General features: G+C 44.5%; 1 protein-coding gene across 1 annotated transcript in view; it reads left to right on the top strand.

Annotated features, from left to right (window-relative positions):
- Nucleotides 1-2,626: 2,626 nt before the first annotated feature.
- Dcbld1 (discoidin, CUB and LCCL domain containing 1) overlaps nucleotides 2,627-12,026 on the top strand; it is an 81,271-nt gene continuing 71,871 nt past the window's right edge. Inside the window, exon 1 of the mRNA XM_028772616.1 lies at nucleotides 2,627-2,831. Coding sequence (XP_028628449.1) covers nucleotides 2,747-2,831 — 85 coding nt within the window. The 5' untranslated portion in view covers nucleotides 2,627-2,746. The remainder of the gene's footprint in view (nucleotides 2,832-12,026) is intronic.

The following is a 12,026-nucleotide window of genomic DNA, read 5'->3' as shown; positions in this document are numbered from 1 at the left end:
GAACAAAATTTGAGGCTAGTATTTTCCCACCCTAACCTATTCAAGAATTCTCTGAGACATATCCTCACGCTATAGCTCAGGCTGTCAGTGAAGTCCTGTCTTAGCCTCTAGAGTGTAGAGTCGCAAGCCTGTATCATATGCTTGGTTATTGTGTTTTCTCTTCACTTGTGGGAGTTCGCTCTCCTTCTGACATGTGGGTTCCAGGGGGTTTGAACCTTTACCTACTGCCACTGACCTCTTGGGTTTTTTTGTTGTTGTTGTTGTTTTTGTTTTGTTTTTTAAGAGAAATTTTTCTTCGTGTTTGAGAAAAGGATGGTATAATGGAAGTCAATGGGTCATCCTCACCTCTGGATCCTAAGTCTTTCCCTTTATCTAGGTAGGGATTTCAATATGGGAAGATAAAACTATTCATATAAAAGTATTGACTGAGATGAAAGAGGTCACCAGGGCCCTCTTGACTCAATGGATTCCTCGGTGGTCACCAATGCTCCTGGTCGTCTTTGCTTGTCGTTCATGGCTCACAGAGCTGAACTTGTTAGAGGCAGCCAGCCGCTGTCCAAATTCACTTTCTTAGAAATAACCTTAAGAGAAAGGACCAGGCCGTAGCTGCTCCGCACATAAAGGGTCTAGCAAGACTGACCTGGGTTCAAGTCTGGGGCCCTGCGAAGTGGAAAGACAGAACCCTCACGAATACCTCTCTCTTCCACATGTGTGGACCCACACAGATACACAAAACAAATAAAAATGGGACTTAAAATTTTTAATTAAAAATTTTGGGGGTCAAATTAATCTTAGCACCTAGGAAACAGAGGCGGTGAGTATCTGTGAGTTCCAGGGCAGCCAGAGCTACAAAGTTAGGTGCTATCCCAAACACAGCAAAACAAAAAAATTATTTTTTGAAGGGAAAAAGGAACAAGGTGAAATTCATAAATGTTTCCTTATCAAGGTAACTTTCTATGGTGTGTGTGAAGACAATCTTTTCATGAAAGTATATTTACTTTTGATTTGAACATAAGCCTACTGTTTAAGTACGTCCTTTACCCTCCAGATCTTTATATACATATTTATTTCTTCTCTATGACAACCGGGGAGAGTTAACCTGAAGGCAAGTGAATCCGTCCCAGTCAGAGGCTGGCTCTGGACCCAGTGCTGAGTAAACCTCAGTTGGAAAGCTGGAATTCTTTCCTCTGAGGTTGCCACAGAGGAAGGTGCAAAGTCCACTGCCAAATCACACTTTGAATCTCAAAAGTTAAAGTGTAAACCAGACAGGATGTCAGGGCTTGTATTCCCCTAACTCTGAAAGGAGGGGGAAGAAAGATCAGAAGTTCAAGGTCAGCCTTCTGCTACTTACCAATCTCAATACCAATCAGGGATACAAGAGAAACCCTCTCAACACAGACGACAAACCTCAATCTCAAAACAACAACAGAACGTTTTTAAGGCAAAAAGTTATCCACACCTGCTAGCTTAGGCTTGGAGTTGGGGAGTGGAGAAGATTCCAAAGATCACTTGGCCTTGGGGGGTCTGACCTTCCTCAGCCGCCTAGAGACCCCCTCCCCTATTGGGCCTCTAGATGTAATAATTCCCTGAGGCCACCAGGTGGTGTGCAAGAATTAGAGCTAAGGCTGTGGCCTCGCAGACAAGGTTACAGGACCTAAAGGGGACAGTCCTTAAAACGAGTATTAACCCTTTCTCTATCCAGTTTCACGGCCAGGACCCAATTGAACGACTCAGTAATGGCCTCCAGACCCTTCCGCGGTACATCCAGCCTCTCTCAAGACTTTCCCACCACCTCAGAGAGGCGCCTCCATCACTGCTCAGTCTGAAGTTTTCTGGACTTCTCTGAGGACACTGCAGCTTACGTACCTCTTACTGGCCCTACTCTGCACATCTGTTCCCACATCTGGCCAGGCACTCACCTATCAACCGAGCTCCAGCTACAACTGGCCTCTTTCCACACTTTAATCCTCTGAACAACCTGGGCATGAACTCAGTTCTCTGCCTTTTACTCCCGGAGAGGGAGGGCATTGCTCCCTCGCTGCCTTCTCACCATCCATCTAACTAGATCTCTCCAAATGGGCTCCAAGTACACTCTCCATGTTACAGAGATTGCAATTTGTAGTGAGCGATTATTTCTAAACTCAGCAAATGCCCCGTGGACTTAAGCACCCAGCCGTGTAGACTGTTGAGTTAAATAACGGAATGGATGAAGAGAGAGATGGAGAGAGACAATGAATGAATGAATGAATGAATGAATGAATGAATGAATGAATGAATAAAGATAGAATGGACTTGAAATGTGTTTTACGAGCCACTGCCATCATCCCATCAGATTTCGGATGCCTTGCATAGCCTTGGCAGACCAGATTTCGGGTGGAGCTGACAGTGCCGGAGGGGCGGAGTCTCTGAGCCGCGGGGCTCCGGCGGGCCTGCGCGCCAGGTGAACTTTTGATTTTCATTTTCACGTGAATCCGGGCAGGTGGCGCGGGGGTGGGGTGGGGTGGGGACAAAACTGGGCTCCCCCCTTGGGAGACCGGTGGTACCTCTGGTCACCCCAGGGAGGGGGCGGGGCGGGGAGTGCCGGGGCGGGGAGGACACGCCCTCTCGCGGGCGCGGGCCACCCAGAGGGATCGGTGCCGGGTGCCCGCGCCGCGCCGGGCCGCGGAGGAGGCTGCCCCAAGCGGGCAGCGGCGGCGTAGGGCCGGGCAGGGAGGCCGATCCTACGGGTCTGGAGTCCGGCGTGGCCATGGGGACCCGGGCCGGTGGGCCGGGTGTCCTGGCGCTGCTGTTCGCCCTGTGCGCTCCGCTCCAGTTGCAGGCGGAGGAGCTGGGTGAGTGACCGCGGACTCCGGGGCTCCGAGAGGGCTGTGCTGTGGGCCTCGGGGGAGCCTGCGAGGGGCGGGAGGTCTCCGTCAGGCGGGGGATGGACTGAAGTCAGCGGGTGCATTCGGAATCGCGCCCCGATACTCCTTCCTTTCCCCCCCATAAACGAGCCCGGCAGCTTGGCGCCTGCTCTCCGGCTGCCTTCGCGGTGTCCCCGCCCGGCCACTTAGTTCCCAGACTTCCCGACCCTTCCCGGCGGGTGCTAGTGGCCTGGCCCCGGGTGCGCGCCCGGCGTTGCCCCGCCAGGTCCAGATCTCTGCCTGCAAATGGGGGTGCTTCTGCGGTGCTGCCTCAGAGCCGACTGCAGACGGGGCCCCCGCCGCCTCACGCGTGTCGGGTTGGCGATTGGAGTTGGAACCTTGAGGCTCGGGACCCTCAAGGGTGTTTGAGCGAGGCGACTGCGGCCCAGGCTGCTTTTCCTCCGTAGTTGATCTTTGGCTTTCAGCGCCACCGAATTTACTCTCAGTTCACCAGATTAAGGCAAGAAACTGGTTTCCCAGCCCTACATGGCTTTCCTTCATTAATCTGCTTTAATTAGTTCTCCTTGGTTAGGACGGGCCAGCTTTCTGTCGTTTTTTTTTTTCTTCTTTCGGTTTTTGTTTCTCTCCTTTCCTGCCTTTGCTCCTCTGTAACTGGTGTTAATTAATGGCAGTGAGTTTATGCAGAATACTTGAATACCACCCCCGCCCCCGCTATGCTTTGGGGGGGGGGGGGAGAAAACGAAGCTTAAATCATGGCTGGAATTTTTTTCATTGAACAATGTATTCGTTCACCAAAACATTCAGCATGTTTGGTAGCATGAAAAACACAAGACAAAATGTAAAGTTATTTTCTTTAGAGTTACTGTAACACAGTCTAACATGTGTTAGATAGATTTGCACTGTGTAAGGTTTTATGAATGCTTTATAAACGTGGTGTTTTCCTTGGGTTTAGGCGGTGCTGGGGATTCTGTGCAAGGCAAGCCTTCCAACAACTGAACTGTATTCCAGTCACTGAATGTTTTAATAATTGAAAACACTTTCTTAAGTCGATGTTCGAAAATGTAACATTTTACAAATGCTGTGGGTTTTAAATAATACAGATAATTTTAATTATGTGTATTTGTGTCTGGGTTGAGATATAGGCATGTTGAATACAGATGCCCAGAGAGACCAGAAGTGTCTGATCTCTTGGACCTGCAGTTACAGGTAGGTGTGGGTGCTGGGAATCAAGCTTGGGTCCACTGAGGGAACAGTATGTCCTTTTAACCCCTCAGACATTTTGCAACCCCATTCTTAAAATTTTTATTTAATTTCTTGTTATTAATATTTGCTGCTTGGGACAGGGCTTTATTTTGTACCCCAGGCTAGCCTGAAATTCATGTGAAACACAGACAACTCTTGAATCCATGACGATCCTCTTCATGCCTCCCAAGTGCTGGGATTACAGGCACAGCCACTATATCCAGCTCAGTTGGCTGTTTTATTTGTTTCTGGCTTTTGCCTATTTCTTATTAATTTTTTTTTACTTTGCTTTAAATTATGTCTATGAATGTGGGTATGTGCACGTGAGTGCACAGAAGCCCCTGTAAGTAGAATCAGTTGTGACTTGGGTGCTGGGAACTGAACCTGGGTCCTCTGTTGGAGCGCTGTCATCTCTTAACTGCTACAGCTTATTCATTTTTTTTTCCTTTCTAGTTTCCTTTCTTGCTTTTTGTTTATTTGTTAGAGACAGGATCTTTTGTAGACTTCCTGCTTCAAACTCACTGTTTAGCTGGAAAGCCCGATCCTCTTTCCTCAGCCTTTGACGATGGTGTTGTAGTCTGAGTCGGTCTCCCAGCATGTCCTCCACAAGAAAAGGCTTGCCTGGGCTAAGTGAGTACTTCAGAAGATGATTGTCTAGATTCTCAGCCAGCTTCAGATTTTAGACCTTGTTGCCTTTGGCTGATGGAAGATGTTGTCATGAGGGTTATTGTGGAATGTCCTATGTATTTAGGACTTTAATTGAGCACTCACTCACCTTTAGCTGAAGCACTTTGGACACAGAGGCAGGACGATTGCCTCCAGTTTAAGGCTAGTCTGGTTAACATAGTAGATGTCTGGCCAACCAGAGCTGCATTGCAAGAGTCTGTCAAAATAACAACCAAACAAACAAACAAACAAACAAAAAAGTGTGGGAATTCACACACCCAAGGTAAAACTTAAGTTTGGGATATTTACTAGAAGAGTATTGTTGGGTTGTTTTTCTTTAAACTCTCATTTTTTTATTCTCTGGGTACTGTGTGCATATGTGTGGAGATAAGAGGACAATTTGCAGGAATCCTTCCACCAAGTGGACTCCAGGGAATCAAACTCAGGTCCTCTGACGTGGCAGCAAACCCCTTTACATCTTATCAACCCTGTTTTTTGTTTTTGTTTTTGAGGCAAGGTCTCACTCACTCTGTACCCCAGAATGGCCTAGAATTCACTATGTAACAAGGCTATCCTCACACTTGCTATGTAACCAAGAGTGATCCTCCAGCTCCTCTCCTAATCCTCCCGCTCCTATCTCCCACGTGCTAGGATTGCAGTCTGCACCATCACATATGGCTTTTATAAGTTTTGGAGTAGTTTTCACATCAGTGATCTTCCGGAGTACATGGTAGGACAAATTTTCAAGTGTTCGTAAATGTAAACGTCTGTGCAGATTTTAGGTCTAGGGATTTGCTTCAGGGTCCAAGTTATGGGGTTGGTGTCTTAGTCTGGGTTTCTATTGCAGTGAAGAGATACCATGACCATAGCAACTCTTATAAAGGAAGAGACTTAATTGGAACTGGCTTATAGTTCAGAGGTTTAGTCTGTCATCATCATGGCATGAAGCATGGTAGTGGGCAGGCAAACATGGTGCAGGAGAAGGAGCTGACAGTTGTACATCTTGTTCCACTGGTCGCAGAGTGAACTGGCTTGAGATTCTGAGGCCCCAAAACCCACTCCCTGATGATGCACGTCCTCCTCTAAGGACACACCTCCTAATAGTGCCACTCCCCATGAGCCTATGGGGCCATTTTTATTCAAGCCACCACAGTTGGGTAGTGTCAGATATAAAATCAGTGCTCTCAATGCTTAACATTAGCTTACTGCATTGACTTGGACCTTTGCTCCTGGAGTGTGGGGCTTCCTGGATACAGTCTCCTGGATCTGCCTAGCTACCAATACCCGTGGAAGCTTTATAGCTGGAGCTCCCTCATCTTATTTATTTGTTCAACTGTTTTGTTTTATTTAAACACACAGGATTTGGCTGTGTGGCCCAGGCTTGGCTTTATAGCTCTGGCTGGCCTCAGACTTGTGATTGATCCTTCTGCCTCAGACTTCCATTACAGGCCCGGGCCACCACGCTGTGTTTCCACCTGAGTTACTTCTGATGCTAGTCAGTGATGTTATTCAAACATGGGGCGGCTCTGGTTCTTTTATATCGTGCTGCTTGTTTATTCAGTTTCTTTTCTTTTTTTTAATATAGCTCTTTTTTTAGATTTATTTATTTATTTATGTATTTCATGTATAGAAGTGTTTTATCTGCACAGATGCCTCATAACAGAAGAGGGCATCAGATCCTATTACAGATAGCTGTGAGCCACCATGTTCATGCTGGGAATTGAACTCAGGTCCTCTGGAACAACAGCCAGTGCTCTTAACCACTGAGCTATCTTTCCAGCCCCCTATTCAGTTTCTTAAAATTGGACCTTCTGCACTGTGTTCACCCACCACCGGTCCCTTTCTTTTGCCTGTACACTGGGACTCTCTCTCCTGAGGGTCTGTATTTCCATAAACTGTTTCAAATGATGTTTAAAATTTTAAGCAGTATGGCATATAACTTGCTCGTTTGTACTGATTCTATTTGCTTCAATCTATATGCTTGGATTTATTTAGTCCAGCCTTATTATCTCAGTTCTAGAGAATAAACAGCCCTTAATTCTCTTAAGGTATTCTGTACTTATTCTTTGACAATTCCTACAGGTATGTCTTGTAGTTTGGTCATTTTCACCCCCATTGCCCTTTCTTACTACCACTGACCCTCCCTCTTTCACCCAGCAAGTCCCCCTCTAATTAACATGTTTGTTTGACTCCACTGAGTTTAAGTTGCTTGCATGAGCGTGACTGTGGGTTTCACTGGAACATGGGTAATTTCCCAGTACATACACCACTGAAAAAAAATGACTTCTTTTCCTCAGCAATCCACTTGCCAATAGTTCCTTAACTAGAGGTGGAGCCTCTCTGTTATCCATCCCAGAGTGTTTCTTGACTCACTCTAGTGCAGGTCTTCTGCAGGGTAGCCACGGCTCCTCTGAGTTCTTGACTGTAACATGCACATTATGTTCGTAATCTAAAAATCCTGATTCACCAAAAACGTGTATATGGGGTGGGGGGAGGGGTACTGATTTCCTCCTGGTGATTTAAATATTGGCAAAAATGAAAGCAAGCAGTTGTTACTTTGAAGATCATCTCCTGGATGCTTACAAATTGCTTTGAAAACCACAGCCAACTTATGATTTATTGCTGTTGTATTGTTATTGTCTAATCTTCATCAGTAATTTCATTTGGGTAGACATGTGACCTGCTAATATTTGATATCTTAGGGAAGTGGCTTTTTAAAATAATAAGTACAAGTTTATTTTGGCGGCTCCTACACCAATGTGCCTTCATGCTACCTTCCTGGATCTTATCTGTCCAGGGGACAGTTCCCATGCCCCAAGGCTCAGCCAGTCCTGCAGCCTAAGTTCCCGTCCCTGTCATCCTTGCCATTAGCATCTAATAGAGACACTCCACGAAGACTTCTGAGTTGAACTGAACAATCTCCTGTGTTTAGGAGGTACTTTGAAGCCATTTCCTAATTAGTGGAAAGAGCAGAGTAAAAGAAAGTGTAGTGAGGTTCTTTCTGTAGGTGCATCTGCTGCTTCCACTCATCGTGTTTACCAAGCCCAGCTCCTTTGACATGCTTAGCTTTGTGTGTAAAGATGCCCTTGACATGCAAGCACAGCACAGAAGGGAATGTGCCAGCAGAACAATCTGCCCAAAGCTTTTAGCTCTGGTGGACTGAATGATTTGCAGTATTCAGAAACATAGTTGCACCTCAAATCTGGGAACAAAAAAAGATACCATGTTCAAGAAGTCATCCAGCAAGTCACGGGATGTCCTTACAGCAGGGTTTGAACCCTGAATAATCTTTTACAGGCTTTGATAATTTTTCATAATTTGAATCCATTAACTTTGTGGTATAGAGTTGAAAACCATGAAAAATCCACACTTTGAAAGTTAGACTTCTTACCATTTATGAGGAACTATAGGGTGTATTTCTTTAGGCTTTTTGATTTGTTTTTCTCTTGGTTTTGTTGTTGTTGTTTGTTTTGTTTTGTAATGCAGGCTGGTCTTTAACTCTCTTGTTAGGTAAAAATGACCTTAAACTCTTGATCCATAGTGTCACTTCCCATGTGCCAAGCATATTCAAACCACCACACACTGGAAGCCCTGTCCCATTCCTGGATCCCCATATCCCCTTCCTCCATTCTGTTTTCTTTCTTTTCTTTTCTTTTTTTTTCTTTTCTTTGTTTTTTTTTTTTTTTTTTTTTGGTTTTTCTAGACAGGGTTTCTCTGTGTGTAGCCCTGGCTGTCCTGGAACTCACTCTGTAGACCAGGCTAGCATCAAACCCTCGAACTCAGAAATCTGCCTGCCTCTGCCTCCCAAGTGCTGGGATTAAAGGCGTGCGCCACCACCACCCAGCCCATTCTGTTTTCTTTAGAGCACTTGACCCTTGACCTCTTCAAGTAGAGTGTACCATTTACATTTTTATTAATGTGTGTGTCTTTCTTCCTACTGTACTGTAAGGCCTAGGAGAAGGTTGTGTGTTGAACAGTACCTGGAGTAGGGGCTTTGAGCTCACTGAGGATGGGGTAAGAAGGTGGTAGAATCATATACCCATCTCTTGCTGAGGGTCCAGTCTGGCTGGTTGAGAATCAAAACCTGAACATAGAAAAATAATGAGATTGTCTGACTCAACAGTTGTTAATGAGCAAACAGTATGAGAGTGAGGATTTAATAGAACTCAAGCTGGTGAGATGGCTTGGCCGGTAATTTGCTTGCTGCCAAACAAGACAACCCAGGTTTGATCCTTGGGACACACATGATAAAAGGAGAGAACTAACTCCCACAGGTTGTTCTCTGGCTTTGACATGGTATGCATGACCTACCCTCTCCAATGAACAGACATTAAGTAAATGAAAAAGAACTTGCTCTAGTGTGAGAAGTTTGGCACCAAGGATGAAAGGTTAAATACTATTAGAGACCAGAAAGATTCTTAAAAATTAGATTATGAAGTAATTCCTACCATGGAAGACTCACATTGATGTCATCTTTCATATGTTAATTTCTTGTTTTGTATACATGAAAAACTATATAGTTGCTTGTCTTGTGTGGCAGGGGACACTTATTTAATGGAATGTGTGTGTGTGTGTGTGTGTGTGTGTGCGTGTGTGTAACTCAGAATAGAAATGAAGTTAACCTCTGAGGCCTGGCACACTGAATCCAGAGCCAAGCAAGACGTGATTTCTTTTAGGAGGGAGTGAGGATTGAAGAGGCTTCGTTGCCGGGGATGAAGGACTGGCGGAGAAGTCACTCAAATTCCTGAGTCCAAGCCTGATGATTTTACTGCTAGTACCTGGTACAGAGTCTGTCAGATAATGGCTTCAGATTAACTATTTTCTGAGTCAGTGTCTGGCTAGGGTGATTACTCTATCTCAGCTGAGGTTTGGAAGGAAGAGGGAAAATTCACAAAGGTACTTTCAACTGCATTAGTATATGGTACTGTTTGTATAGCCTTAGGAAACACCTGTGTGCCAGCCCTCCGCTGCTCCAGCAGGAGACAAGAGAGGAAGAACATACATGAGGAAGATTTACTTTAGCTCATGATTTTAAATGTTTCAGCCTAAGGTTAACCCACTGGGTTATTTTCTGGGCTTGTTGCAAGGCAGAATTTAAGAGTATGTGGTGAAATAGATGCACTTACAGTGCAGTCAGGAGGCAGAAACTAATGAACAAGGAACCAGGGGTACCATACACCCTGTGAAAGCCAGCCCCAGGAACCTGCGTCCTTCAGACCTCACTTCGATAAGTTACTGTCATTTCCAGGATGTCATTAATCTACGAATTCTTCCATGGATTAATCCATTGGTGAAGCCAGAGCCCTCATCTTCTAAGCAGTTCGCAGAAGCTCATCTCCAATCCTACTGCACTGGGGACCAAGCCTTCAATAGCCAGCTTTGATAGACACTGCAGATCCATACCACAACAAGCATGTCTGTGTTTGAGAGAATAGCAAAGTTCAGCTCTGGACACTCTGAGGTTTCAGAGCCCTCTTTGAGGCAACCAATGGACAACTGCTGTGAGTTAGGTGCTCGCTGCTCTGGAAGTAGGGCAGGTGACCTAGTGGCTCCCCTGAGAGTCATGGATGTGTGCATATGTGAGGTCATGTGAGGGTAATAATGACATTAGTCATGGAGGTGCATTGTCTAATGTTCATTTTTGTTAAATATTAGGTAGAAACAAAATACAAATAAAAATACTTATGAAGAACAGTAAAATTTATAGCCTTTTTTATAGAACCCCCTATATCTCAGGCTGGCCTTGAATTGCTCATGTGATCATCATGGGTGACCTTAAGTCTTGATCCTCTTGCTTCCACCTCAGTGCCAGGATTACCAGCATGTTTCTCCAGGCTGGCCCTTTTTTTATTTTGAAACAGGCTCTGCTCTGTAGTCCTTGTGGGCCTTCAACCTGCCATGGCTCTTCAGCCTCCCAAGTCCTGAGATTACAGGTGTGCACCCCTCCTGCATTTTGATTCGACATTGTCGTTGTTTTTCCATCTAATTCAATTACAGTAATTTTGAAAGCTATAAAAGGACTGAGATTTAGAAAGACAGAGTCCTTTATACTTGGGCATATGCACTTTGTGTGTGTAAAATAGGATGCAGGGACATTGCTTACAATCTCAAATGCCTTCACATGGTCCCTACTTACACAAGGAAACCATTGTATGCTTGTGCCCAGGGGAGAACTGCTTAAAGAAATTTTAGAGGAACCCAATGCCAGAGGGTAATTTGTGTAGCCAAGCTTTAAATTAACAGTCTTTGTTTTCTTCTAGGCATAATCACATTTGACTCTTAAAAATCCTAATTAATAGCTAACCGTTTGCTTCTGTGACACTGGGATAAATTCAAATTATGGAATACACAAAGGCCATGCAGTTTTCAGGACTGGAATGACAGCACATTTTCAGGAATGTGCTCTAAGGTTTATTTTCTCCCTCAAGCCTTGTGCTTTATACCTTACTAGATTCTCTGTCTCCTCCCACTGATAATGCTATTCTCTGGACAGTCAACACGGATTGCTTTCCCTATACATGTTATTTATGTCTGCTCAGACAAACATCCACATCCTTTGTCTTTGTGTTTTCTCCATAGTTGACATTCATAGATAGCAAAGTGGCTTTGGACCTGGTGGTTGTGCTTTGTTGACTTACACATCACATATTCTGAGTCAGAACGAGTATCAGCAAGTTGGCAGTACTGTGTTCCAGTTTTAGGAGTAAAAATTAAGGATAAAGCTATCCCAGACTGGTAATTCAAACACTTTCCATTTTTTAAAGATTCATTTCAAAATCCCTATTAATATTGAGTACTCTTTTAGTTTCTTCTTCCTTCTCCGAGTGCATTTGTCAGGACCAGCAGGATAATTATTACAAAGAATGTTTAAAAATGTAAAAATTTCCAAATCCTGAGCTTTAGCAAGCTCTCCAGGTGATTGTCAGGGGTGAAACTTGAGGGATAGTGCTTTAACCCACAAGCCCGTTACTTCAGAGCATCTTTTAGGGACCACATGATTAGAAACAAAATGAAGGACCTCTGTTGGAAGTGAAATAATGCTTCTCAGTAGACAATTTCCTGACTAATCTATCAAAGAGTACTTGAATAATTAAAAAGGAAGGGTAATAATTTCTCATGTAATTTTTATAAGAAACTCTGAATTAAACATGACTATTTTCTCCACAATTTTTTTTTTTTTTTGTCTGTCTGTTTGGTTTGGTTTGATTTTGGTTTGGTTTGGTTTGGTTTGGTTTGGTTTGGTTTGGTTTGGTT

Source organism: Grammomys surdaster, unplaced genomic scaffold, assembly GCF_004785775.1.
Source record: "Grammomys surdaster isolate TR1022 unplaced genomic scaffold, NIH_TR_1.0 215, whole genome shotgun sequence".
NCBI classification, from domain to species: domain Eukaryota; kingdom Metazoa; phylum Chordata; class Mammalia; order Rodentia; family Muridae; genus Grammomys; species Grammomys surdaster.
This window is presented reverse-complemented; position numbering and strand designations above follow the sequence as displayed.